Source organism: Phaseolus vulgaris, chromosome 7 (assembly GCF_051622355.1).
Source record: "Phaseolus vulgaris cultivar YP4 chromosome 7, ASM5162235v1, whole genome shotgun sequence".
NCBI classification, from domain to species: domain Eukaryota; kingdom Viridiplantae; phylum Streptophyta; class Magnoliopsida; order Fabales; family Fabaceae; genus Phaseolus; species Phaseolus vulgaris.
The window spans coordinates 16,545,494-16,558,893 of NC_143504.1; the positions used below are offsets into that span (position 1 = coordinate 16,545,494).

General features: G+C 49.5%; 1 protein-coding gene across 1 annotated transcript; it reads left to right on the forward strand.

The window, feature by feature from the left end:
* The first annotated feature begins 12,217 nt into the window (after nucleotides 1-12,217).
* Nucleotides 12,218-13,147, forward strand: LOC137817390 (uncharacterized). Its single transcript, XM_068620681.2, has one exon. It carries the CDS (start codon nucleotides 12,218-12,220, stop codon nucleotides 13,145-13,147), a length of 930 nt encoding a protein of 309 aa, XP_068476782.2.
* The last annotated feature ends 253 nt before the right edge of the window (nucleotides 13,148-13,400 follow it).

Here is a 13,400-nt window from a genome sequence, read left to right on the forward strand (position 1 = left end):
AGCGACAAGGTCTTTCTTCAAAACTCTTGGAAAAAAGCAAACATGCAATCTGAAAACGCCTTATACTTCAAAACCTCTTCTTTATTGGGTGGCCTCATTAAAAACCCTCCTTAGGGAAAAAAAGAGTGCCCCCTTGAAACTGTTTTAACAGAGACATTGTAATATAACATTTGTGTTTGTCTTTACTTACAAAGCTCTTAACTATAGTACAACTTCAGGTGTGTGGCGTTCCAGGTGCGAGGAATCGCCCCTCCTTCCAGCGTCTCTAAGCGGTAGGCCCCGTTCCCGAGCGCCTCGGTTATTCTGAACGGTCCAGTCCACTTGGGTGACAGTTTATTCTCCATCTCGTACTGGTGGGCCTTCCTCATTACCAAGTCGCCCTCTCTAAACTGCCTTGGCATCACCTTCGAGTTGTATCTTCGTTCAACCCTTCTCTTCACGGCCTCAGCCTTCAACCTTGCCTCTTCTCTGACTTCATCCAGCAGATCCAGGTTCAGCCTTCTCTCTTCATTCGAGTCTTCCTCTACGAAGTTCTGGAATCTCGGCGAGCTCTCCTGGATCTCCACCGGAATCATGGCATCACACCCATAGACCAAGCTGAACGGGGTCTCGTGGGTTCCTGACTGCTCGGTGGTGTGGTACGCCCAGACTATACGGGGCACCTCCTCAGCCCAACTTCCCTTGGCTTTCTCAAGCCTTCTCTTCAAACCTCTCAACAACACCCGATTAGCTGACTCCACCTGGCCATTTGTCTGAGGGTGCTCGACGGATGCAAACACTTGTTGAATTCCTACCCCTTCGCAAAGCTTCTTCAACAGGTGGCTTGCAAACTGCGTCCCGTTATCTGACACCAGGCGCTTAGGCACTCCAAACCGGCACACGATGTTCTTCCATACAAAACCTTCGATCTTGTGTGCGGTGATCTGGGCCACTGGTTCTGCTTCAATCCACTTGGTGAAATACTCAATCGCCACCACCAAGTACTTCATTTGCCTGATCGCCAGCGGGAAAGGTCCCAGGATGTCGATTCCCCAAGTATGAAACGGCCAAGGGCTATAGATCGACTTCAACTCCTCGGGAGGTGCCTTATGCCAATCGGCGTGCTGCTGGCATTGTTTACAACATTGGGCATATTTCTTGCAATCTTCTCTCATGGATGGCCAGTAGTAGCCTGCACGGAGAGTCCTCGCGGCCAGAGCTCGACCCCCGACGTGGCTTCCGCATATACCTTCGTGGAGCTCCGCCATGATTCTCGTGCACTTCTCGCCGTGTATACATTCCAGGAGCGGGTGAGTGAACCCAAACCTGTACAGATCGCCATCAATCAACGTGTACTTGCTGGAATTTTTCTTTACCTTCCTAGCTTCTGTCGGATCCAGCGGGAGGAGGCCATCTGCCAGGCACCGTTTGTATTGCGTTATCCAAGTGTCTGGCTCATGGGCGGCGCAGACCTGCATCACGTCCACCTTCTCTCCTCGACATGCTCTAACTCTCGGCGATCTCAGAGTTTCTTGCGTCAAGGACTTATGGCTTCTCGCTGCTCTCTCCGTCGACTTGCTTATCTGAAGGACCAGGTGATCTGCTACAAATGCCCTTGGCGTCTTCAGAGTTTCTTGAATCACCGTCCTCTGCCTACCCCCCTTGCCTGAGCTGGCGAGCTTAGCAAGCAAGTCAGCTCGGGCATTTTGCTCCCTGGGCACATGCACTACTTCAAAGGAGGCAAAGGAACCCTTCAATTCCTGGACATACGCCAAGTAAGCCGCCATTTGTGGATCTTTAGCCTGGAACTCGCCTGTTACTTGCCCCGTGACCAGCAGCGAGTCACTCTTAGCCATCAGCACCCTAGCTCCCATCTCCTTGGCCAGCAAAATCCCGGCGATCAACGCCTCATACTCTGCTTGATTGTTGCTGGCTTTGAAGGCAAACCTCAAAGATTGTTCAATCAGCACGCCGTTGGGTCCTTCCAATATGACTCCAGCACCGCTGCCCTGCTGGTTCGACGATCCATCCACCGACAGTACCCAACGGAAATCGTCTCCTTCAACCCGCGTCGCCTCTGATGAGAGCTCAACCACGAAATCTGCAAAGATTTGCCCCTTGATCGGGCCTCGGGGCTCGTACTTAATATCAAACTCTGACAACTCTACCGCCCACTTCACCATCCTTCCCGCAACGTCGGGTTTCTTCAAGACCTTCTGGATGGGCAGGTCAGTCATCACCAGTATTGTGAAACTGTGGAAGTAGTGGCGCAACCTCCTCGCCGAAAACACCACAGCCAGCGCAGCCTTCTCCAGGGCCTGATATCTCGTTTCTGGGCCCTGCAACACCTTGCTCACGAAGTAAATAGGCTTCTGAGCCTGATCTTGGTCCTGGGCGAGCACCGCACTCACCGCCCTCTCAGTCACAGCAAAATACAACCTGAGAGGGATTCCCGCCAGCGGTTTGCAAAGAACCGGCGGGCTCGCCAGATACTCCTTCAGTTTGACGAAAGCTTCCTCGCACTCTTTTGTCCAAACAAACTTATTATTGCGCCGCAGACATTGAAAATAGGGATGCCCCTTTTCTCCGCTAGCTGACACGAAGCGAGATAGGGCTGCCATCCGACCTGTTAGCTGCTGGACTTCTTTCACCGTAGCTGGGCTCCTCATCGCCAGGATGGCGGCACACTTGTCTGGGTTGGCTTCTATTCCTCTTTCAGTCAAGAGGAAACCCAGAAACTTTCCAGCCTCCACGCCGAAAATGCATTTCTCCGGATTAAGCTTTAACTTGAACAATTCTTCCAAGTCTGCCACGTGCTTGCTTTTTTCCTGCGAGGTCACGACCATGTCATCGACGTAAGCTTGCACGTTCCTTCCCAGCATTGGTGCAAGTACTCGATCCATCAGCCTCCGGTACGTGGCCCCCGCGTTCTTCAGCCCAAACGGCATCACCTTATAGCAATAACACGATCTCTCCGTCATGAAGGCTGTTTTCTCTTCATCCATGGGATGCATCTTGATCTGATTATATCTCGAGAAGGCATCCAGGAAACTCAGCAGCTTGCACCCTGCAGCACTATCAACCAGGGCATCAATGCTTGGTAAAGGATACGAATCCTTTGGGCAAGCTTTGTTCAGATCGGTGAAATCGACGCACATGCGCCATTTCCCGTTACTCTTCTTCACCAGTACGACATTTGCCAACCATTCAGGGTACTGGACTTCCCTGATGTGGCCTGCAGCGAGGAGTTTCTGTGTTTCGTCCCTGATCGCCTGCCTCCTCTCCTCGTTGAATTTTCTTCTCCTTTGTCGCACCGGTCTCACCATGTTGTCCATCGCCAGATGATGGCATAAGAAGTCGGGATCAATCCCGGGCATGTCCGAAGCGGACCAAGCAAACGCGTCCAGATGCCGCTCAATCACCTTGGCGATCTGGTCCTGGAGATCGACCTCCAGAGATCTTCCCAGCTTGAAGACTTTTCCTCCGATCTCCTTTTCGAGCCACTGCTCGACAGGTTTAGGCCTGGATTCTCTGGCGATCACTGCCCTGGCGACTCCCTGTTCCCTTGCTTCCTCGGGGCGATTCCGCGCCTCTTCCTCCTCCAGGCCAGCATTCCTCTCCCCCAGCTCAGCATCCACCATTTCCACGTCTCTTCCGGCGGCCTCCTCTGTTACCGTCGATCTGGGCTTCACACCGGGAGGTGGGGTGGTTGTTACATAACTCACTGATCTTTTGTTTTTCAGGCTATTCTCATAGCACCTTTTCGCTTCTTTCTGATCAGACTTGATCGTGATCACCACCCCTTCCATGGACGGCAACTTCACCTTCATGTGCCGAGTCGACGGGATGGCGCCTATCCTGTTAAGAGTGGGCCTTCCCAACAGGATGTTATATGCTGAAGGGGCGTTAACGATGAGGTACTTGATTTTATCCGTCCTCGACCCAGCCTCATCTGTAAACGTGGTTCTCAGCTCAATGTACCCCCTGACCTCCACCTGGTCACCAGCGAACCCATATAAGCACCCTCCATAGGGCCTTAGCTGGTCAAGGGGCAATTCCAGCTGCGTGAAAGTCGGCCAGAACATCACGTCTGCCGAGCTTCCTTGGTCCACCAGAACTCTGTGGACCTTCCTTCCCGCTGTAACCAACGAAATAACTATGGGATCGTTGTCATGAGGCACAACGTCCCGAAGATCCTGCTTGGTGAACGTAATGTCCACTTCCGGCGAGTGATCTTCAAACATGTCCACTGTCATCACCGATCGCGCATACTTTTTCCTCTGCGATGCGGTGCATCCACCACCTGAGAAACCCCCTGCAATGGTGTGGATCTCCCCGTGGATAGGCATCTCGTGTTGCTGGGCTTCTCCACCTGCTGGCTGGGAACTCGACGCTCCCCCCGTCCTCCTATCCAGCAGATAGTCATTTAGGAACCCGCTCTTAACCAGATCGTCGAGCTGATATCCCAAAGACAAATACGAGTCCAAGGTGTGGCCAAAACATTGGTGGAACTCGCACCAGGCGTCCGGCTTTGACCCCAGCACCTTGTCGCCCACCTTCTCAGGCGCCTTCAACCTAGCAGATATGTTAGGGATGGCGATCAGGTCCGCTAGTCCCATGACAAATTTGTGCTTAGGCGGGCGATTGTATTCCCGGCGTACTGGTTGCTGGCGCGCTTGGCTTCTTCCCTTGTTTCTCCTGTCGTAAGGATGGCGAGTCCTCTGGTCTTTTCTGGCCGCCGCCGCCATTTCCAGCACCCTCTGCGGCTGGATCCTGGTCTGGGCGCGTGGCCTGGCGGGAGCCACGCTGCCTCTCTTCTCGGCGACTTCACTCTCGTCGGCGATGTGGGCCACCGCAAGTCGCCTGACTTCAGCAAACGTCGCTGGATGAGCCCTGATCAAGGCCTCGCAGAATGGCCCTGGCTGCACACCCTTCTTGAAGGCATAGACCAGCATTTCTTCATCCTTGGCCGGCGATCTGACCATCTGCGCTCCGAAGTGATTGAGGTAGTCTCTGAGGGACTCCCCATGGTACTGCCTTATATCAAACAGATCATAAGACACCCTGGGCGGTGCCTTATTCACAATGTACTGCTCGACAAAGATCTTCGAGAACTGTTGAAAATTGGTTATGTGGCCGTTAGGCAGGCTCACAAACCACTCCATCGCCGTTCCCTGGAGCGTACTCACGAACATCTTGCAGTAGACGGCGTCTGACCCTCCCGACAGCATCATCTGCGTGTGGAACGTGGTCAGATGAGCTTCTGGATCCTCCACGCCGGTAAAGACAGCCTTAACCGGAACCACGCTCGTGGGAATAGGCGTGTCGGTAATCGCCTGAACAAAAGGCATTGGGAAAACACGAGGTGGCGTCGACGGCGCCACCTCTTCAGCAGAAGAACGTCCTTGCTGCTCCTGAAGAGCTCGACGCAGCTCCTCAGTCACCTTGCTGAGCTCATCGTTCCTGGCGCGAGAGGCGACCAGGTCCTCATGTATCCTCGCCTGCTCTACGCGCGAGGCTTCCACAGTTGCCTGCAACGAGCGCATTATCTCTGCCATCTGCGCCATGGTCATGGCGGCGTCGCCTTCAGCAGCGACAGGCGCCACGGGACTGGAACGATTGCTTCTCATTTTTCTCATTAACTTCAGCGAATCACAGGAATGCAGCGAACAACACTTCAGCCTCGATCGAATCAACGATCAATCGGAGAAAACAGTGCGAAACTTGTGCAAGAAAACTCAAGAACACCGTAAGCCTTCAAAGAAAACCACAACTTCGCCAGAAACCACCGCTTCCCCGCAAACAACCAAACAAGCGAAAGAACTCGAACTTCCACCAAACAGATTACGCGTAAGCAGCAGAAAACCTTACTCCACCGATCGAAAAGCCAAACGAACGGTTCAAAACGCAAATTCACCGAACGAAACTCAAAGAGACCGCGAACGACGGTTGCACCAGCACACAACCACGCAGAAAACTTCGAAAACTTCCAAGAACTCACGCTGTGGATGAGAGCAAGTTTTACACGGCCCCACGGTGGGCGCCTGATGATCCTGCCTGTTGACCGGAACGCTGGAAACTGCCTCGTCAAAGGATCGACGTGCGCACCGCTTCTCACCTCCATTCCTCTTCGGGATCTACCTCAAGAACCTGCAAAGAAACAGTACGGCGCCGCTGCGGCCGATCGCACTCCAACGCTCAAGTTAGTGACAGTATCACCAAAAACTAAGAGAACAAGAACCGTGCAAATCCTCTCTCACAGTTAGCTCTATCACTCGCAAGCGTAAAGCGTATAAACTGAACGTGCGTACCTCAGAAAGTTTGTTAAGAACTCTTATATACCTGGTAGCTTTCTCTCTCCTGGCAGTTACAGACTTGGACATGTGGCTCGCATCCAACTGTACACGTGCCATCATCTGGAGGCTCCCTGACTTGGCGCTGCTTCTACTCTCATTTTGGCTAAGTTACGTATGCATGGTACTGCCCAGTGCATAGCGAACTTGGGAGTGCGATCTCTACTGGAACTGGCGAGTTAGGGGCCTTCATACACTTTCCCTGTGGTCTCGCCGGCCGCCTTCATAATCTGCTTCTCCTTCATCTTTGGCGATGTGCTCACTCCGGCGATCTCCTTCATCTGGCGACTTCATCTTTAACCTGGCGATCGCCGATCCTGGTAAGCTGGAACTCGGAACACGCCAATATAACAACTGGCGACTACACGAGCCCCCCGACTTCCTTCCCTCTTGCCAACCTGGCGCCTTGCAACACGCCTATACTGTAGCAGGGTGCCACGTCATCACACCCGACCACCAGGGCGGTACATTTCCTAAGACTTTCTTCCCCTAGATAATCATGATGTTTAGAGCTAGATGCATGAGAATGTAATTTTTTTGAAAATTGAGACTTCTCATTCTTTGCTTTAGTGAAAACATTAAGTTTAGTCTCACTCTCCAATTGACTATAAGCAATTGATTGCACAGTTTGTGAAACTTCTTTCAAAAGAGTTTTTAAAGATTTTAATTCACTTCCAATAGACTTTGTAGAATGAGAAGAAGAAGACATGGCTAAAGCTTTGTGTATACAAGTATTTTACCTTGAGAAAACTTAGGAAAGTCAAAGAAGGTAGTTTTCCAGGTAAGGGAGGTGAGTCACAAAGGACTACTTAAATACCAAGCCTTTGCCTTAGCCAAAAACTATCCCTCAATGTCTTCACACAAAACTTTCTCTTAGTAAACCACTTAGAACACAATTAAGTTGAGAAATCAAATTTTCAATGAAAGAAAACAATGCAAGCTACTAATCAACAAAGCTAGTCGGTTTAACACAAACTTAACAAAATAACCATGCAAAGCGTCACTAACTAAGCAAAAGAAAAGGCAATTACAAACAATTAACAATTGCTAATTAAGAATTCTATACTAGTCGGCCCTAGGTGAGGCTTCTTGGACACTTGGAGCCCTTGAAGACACACTCACCGTCTAAAACGTAATTAAGAGGTAATTAACAAAAATTAAGTTGTAAGGAAATTAAGAAAAACTCCCTTTGTTGATCCTCTTTTTGCTAAATGCACTTCCTTGTTGTCTTTGCTTGTTGGTCCTCCAAGTGTTTGTAGTGTTTTTCAAGAAAGCTTGATTCGGCCTTGGCTTTGTTTCCCCTTAGAATGAAGGTCTTAATTCTCCAATTCCAGCACCTATCAAAAGACTAGACCTTACCCAAGTCAAGTTTCAATTCAATTAAGCACCAAAGGAGAATAATTTCCAGCACCAAATTAGAGGTCAAAGAACAAAAGCAAGAAACAATTTAATTGAATAAAACAGTACCACCAAAAGGGGTTAGATTATGACAACTAGAAAGAGGTCCAAGAAATATTAAGCAAGCAAATAAAAGGTACCAAAATAAAGGTAGGCACACAAAAGAATCCTAAGAATAGCACTAGAATTAGATGACCAAATAAAAAAACAGCACCACTGGAAAATGTTGTGGGCCAGAAACGTGTTTTTCCCCAATTTATGCTGAGCTGTGTTTTTAAGATATGATTCTGAAATTTGATATGAAAGATATTCAAGATCTTAGCTAAAATATGGCTTTGGAATCACTCAAAACGCATGCACCAATCGTTTTTAATAAATTTTGCAATTTTGGTGTTCAGTTACGCCAGCTGTAGCGCCTCAGATTTGCACACTGATTTTAAAAGATTTTTTCTGTTGGTTCTTTTGGACTAATTCTTCTTTTGTCCTTTCTATAACACTTCAAACTTGCGTATTCCAGAGAATCAAAATTTTCCTGAGTGAAAATATTTTTCTTGAACAAAACAGCCAGCACAGAAAATGTGAAACAGGGGATTCTGGAAACTGGAAACAAAAAACAGCAAGATACCAAAATTTAAACACAATGGAATTTGTGAAATAGAATTGTGTAGGATCTAAACACAATATGAACTCAAACTAAAATTAAAAAGGCACCAAAAGATCAAAGAACAGCAAATTCAAAGCAATTAAAGATACCCATAATCAAGAAACAATCAAGCCAAATAAAGGACTACTAAGAATTGTTGACATTGTGGATGAACATGACTTGACAAAACATATATGGATTCAGAAATTAAAGACTCAAAAGCATAATATGAACCAAATTAAAAGTGCAATAAAGACTCAAAAGCCTAAAAGAAAACAGCAACTCAAAGGTGTATGGAATCCTATCACAATTTGCACAAAAAATTGTTCAAGATCAATTGAACAAAAGTGCTTCGGTTGGATCTTCCAAATAGCACACCAAAACAAATTAAAATGCAAAAAACAGCAAGACAATTATGGAAATAAGATGAACAACATGAAATAAAGAAGAACTAGAAATGAAAAGACCAAAAGCAACTCATCTTGAAGAACCCAAGCTCATGATACCAAATGATGGCAAATTTCATGAAGGTCTTCTTGAATCATGTAAGAAAATGGTGCGGAAGCTATGGAGGTGTGTGTTCAAGATCCTCCTAAGAGTGATGTTGATCTTGAAGGTGCATGATAGGTATGAACAGAGGGAGGTTCGGCCAGCCCAAGGAAAGGTGAAGGATGTGAAGTTTAGAGCCTAGAGTTCTAGGGAGAAGCAAAGCTTGGCACAAAATGGCAGCATAACTTTACTCACAATAAACTTGAAAATACAAGGTGTAGGCTCCTCCTTTTATAGGCTAAGGAGGACCATAATACAACCCTAATGCTAGCCAAATGAAATGTAAATGTGAAGCACATGGGTGCACATGGCACATGGGTGCACAAATGAGCACATGGGGAGGGGTGTGTCTAGTTTTTATGCTCACCCCCTGCATGGGCTTTCTAGACCGGCCTTGGTAAATTTAGAGGTTTTTTTAGAAACTCTAAGTTTACCTAGGTTGGTGTTTTAGGTGCCAAAATTAATTCTAAGAAAATTACAAATAAAGTTCCTATGCTAATTTTGACAAGAAATTAAAGTCTACTCTACACTAGAGTTTATGGCATTTGAACATGTAAAAGAACGTCTTCTTGGATCCTCTTGGCCATAACTCTATGGTTGGCCCAAATCTACCCTTTAGTGGACTTGCATGTGGGCTTGTGCTTGGGCCTCTTCCATCATACGCAAAGGTTGGACGAGACATCCAACGAAAGAAACACGCTAAGTTACTTCGTGTATAGACAACGTGGGAGCGCAGGAGGTTATATAAAGGCATTCCACGTTGTTACAAGGGGACGTTGGAATACTGGAAAAGATCTAGTTTTCGCACAGAGAGAGAAGAGAGAGAATTTGCAAAGAGCACGGTCCTCACAGAGACTCAGAGTAAACGACTCTTTAGTGGTTTTGTTCACTGACTTACGGAAGGCGGAGTTAGACGTTGCGGAGCCTTCAACAGACAAGTCACCGGCAAGATAATCTGGCGCCCACCGTGGGGCCGTGTGAAATTGTGATCCCATCCACTGTGCTGCCAGATTTCGTGTGTTCTTAAGATTCTTTGCTGCAAGAATGAGGAAGACAAGGCAAACTACACCCGTGCCATCCGTCGAAGAAGGAGCTGTAACGATGGCGCAAGTCTTGGAGATAATGCGTGCGCTGCAAGACGATATTGCAACTTCAAGAATGGCGCAAGAAAGGATGCAAGCAGACTTGGCTGCATCGCAGGGCAGGAACGAAGATTTGAACCGGGTTAACGAAGAGTTGCGCCACTCTTTACAGGCGCAGAAAGAGAGTGATGGCATTTCATGTGTTCTTCTTGAATCAAAGTAGTAAAATGGATGCGGAAGCAATGGGTGAGTGAAACAAAGCCCTCCTAGGAGTTGTGATGGCTTTGAAGGTGCATGATGAGTATGAATTTAGAGAGGTTCGGCCAGCTCTATGAAGAAAGGTGAAGGGAGTGAAGTTTATAGCCTAGATTTCTAGGAGAAGTATAGCTAGTGCACAAAATGGGCAGCATAACAATACTCAAATAAACTTGTCCAATACAAAGAGATAGCCTTCCTATTTATAGGCTATTTGGGCTTAAATGTTAAGCTACATTTCTAAGGAAAAGAAAACCAAAATTAAATCTAAATCCTAAGCCATGTGCCATGCAATGACCGGCCACACAACCCTAGGTTCTAGAAGGTTTCCTTCACAAAGTTCTTTCTACACTACCTATCTTACTAAGTACCCCTAATGGGCCTTTTATGCAACAAAGCCTCTTCTCTCCCAAACCGTAGCTTTGGCCCTTGTGTGTGTGAAGCTAGACGGTCTAAGACTCTTCATAGATGCTCCTCATGTAGCCTTGGCCTAGACGCTCCTCATCATGGCTAGACGCTCCCTTTGTAAGGCTAGACGCTCCCTTTGTGAGGCTAGACGCTCCTTGTGAGGCTAGACGCTCCTTTTGGAAGGCTAGACGGTCTTGGTCTTGGAAGCTTGGCTTTCATAGTGTGGTGAGCTTGGGCCTTCCTCCATCAGAGAGGGTGGTGGAGGAAGGAGTGGCGCCACCACCATCCCCCCCAGGACTTTCCCCATGCCATTCTCATCTGAAATAATGGGCGCAGTCATACCACCAGGCTTAGTGGGGGTGAAGGCCTCGTTCACAGGGGTAGAGGATCCAGAAGCGCACCTAACGGCTTTCCACACCCAAATGATGCTTTCTGGAGGCTCGGATGTTGTATACTGCAAGCTATTCATGAGTACCCTGAGTGGGATTGCGCTGGAATGGTTCGTAAGCCTGCCAGACGGCCACATCACATCGTTTCAACAATTCTCAAAGCTGTTCAGGGAACAGTATATCGTGAACAGGGCACCCCCAGTGGTGTCGTACAATCTCTTCGATGTGCGCCATAACCAAGGCGAGTCCCTCCGGGATTACCTTAGTTGTTTTGGGGCGCAGGTGGAGAGTTTGCCCAACAAGGATGAAGATATGCTGGTGCACGCGTTCAAGAAAGGGGTTCTTGCAGGCCCCTTTAGTGAGTCTTTAATCAGGCACCGCCCCAGCACGTTCGTGGAGATTAGGCGTCGTGTCGTGGCGCACATCACTGCAGAAACAACGGTTTCTGAGAAAAGGGAAAGCGTGGTGCCTAACAAGTCGCGCGCAGGACCAAGCAGGACTCAGCAGCCAATGAGGGTGCACGAGGCCAAAGAGGGAAAGAGGGCTTAGGGAAAACCCCGCCCTTACGAGCCTCGAATGGATCAGAATGGGGGGCGCACGAGGGAGAGTAACGCACCCCCTAAGTTTGATTTTGTGGTGGAGCTGGCGGAACTGATCGCCATTCCAGCCATAGCAGCACGGCTGCAAGCACCGGAGAAGACCGACAGGGTGCTGGGGCGAAAGAAAGACGTGTGGTGTGAGTTCCATCAGGCCTATGGCCACCCACTCCGCGCGTGCTTGGCATTGGGACACAAACTCGCGGAGTTGGTAAAAAACGGTTTCCTGAGTGATTACTTGCGTGAGCCGCAAGGCGATCAGACATCGGGGGCCCCAGCAGGGGATCCTCAGCATGAGGTACCGGTGCACGGGGAGGTGCACACGATCGCGGGAGGATTCTCTGGGGGAGGATGTACAGCCTCTTAGAGAAAGAAGTACGCGCGATCGGTGTTGGCAGTCGACTCGGCGGAGGAGGATCACTCCCCCGACGTCGACATTGTCTTCACCAAAGCTGATCTCCGGGACGTTGTGCCTCACGACAACGACCCGATAGTTATCTCCCTTGTCACGGCAGGGAGGAAGGTGCACAGGGTCCTTGTGGACCAGGGAAGCTCGACAGACGTGATGTTCTGGCCGACATTCAGCAAACTGCAGTTGTCCCCTGATCTCCTGAAGCCATACCCGGGGTGTTTGTATGGTTTCGCAAGGGACCAAGTAGAGGTGCGGGGCTATGTGGAGCTGAGGACCACATTCACGGATGGTGCCACAGCCCGTACTGAGAAGATTAAGTACTTGGTGGTCAATGCTCCGTCCGCTTACAACATACTGTTGGGAAGACCGACGCTCAACAGGTTAGGAGCCGTACCATCGACAAGGCACATGAAGGTAAAGATGCCTTCGATGGAAGGGGTAGTGGTTACCATTAAATCGGACCAAAAGGAAGCCCGCCGCTGCTATGAAAATAGTCTCAAGCAGTGGAGAAGCGTGTGCCATGTTACCACAACGCCGCCACCAAGGTCGGACGAGGGAAGAGCGGAGGTCGCGACGTTGGTAAGAGGCACGCACGGCGACGTGGAAATGGAAGAGGCGATGCTTGGAGGCACGGGAAGTGCCCAAGGTGAAGCTGAGGGGGCAAGAGGGATCGCGCCTCGCGAGTCTGGGATAGCGAGGGCGGTCATTGTCAGAGAAAGAAGACCCCACCCGACTGAGGGGTGGGTGGAGGCGACGATCGGGGGAAGGGGGTTCAAGCTGGGAGGACAGCTCGACGAGGACACGCGACGACAGATCGCCGGGGTAATTGAGAAGAACATGGGCGCATTTGCGTGGACGGCCTCGGACATGCCGGGCATTGACCCGGACTTCCTCTGCCATCGCCTCGCAATGGAACCCCAGGTCCGACCGGTGCGCCAAAGGAGGAGGAAGTACAGTGAGGAGAAGAGGCAGGTGATCCATGAAGAAACCCACAAACTCTTGGCCGCGGGGCATATCCGGGAAATCCAGTACCCAGAGTGGTTGGCCAATGTGGTGCTGGTGAAGAAGTCAAACGGCAAATGAAGGATGTGCGTGGATTTCACCGACCTCAACAAAGCATGCCCCAAGGACTCCTATCCCCTGCCTAACATTGACGCCCTGGTAGATAGTGCGTCAGGATGCCAGCTGATGAGTTTCTTGGACGCCTTTTCGGGTTACAACCAGATCAGGATGCACCCGTCGGACGAGAGCAAGACCGCATTCATGACCGAGCGGTCCTGCTACTGTTATAAGGTAATGCCGTTCGGATAGAGTACTCTCGCCGATGTTGGGAAGG

What these genes read in the sequence shown, in the direction of transcription:
- LOC137817390 (XM_068620681.2), top strand. Translation starts at nt 12,218, where the DNA reads ATGTTCTGGCCGACATTCAGCAAACTGCAGTTGTCCCCTGATCTCCTG.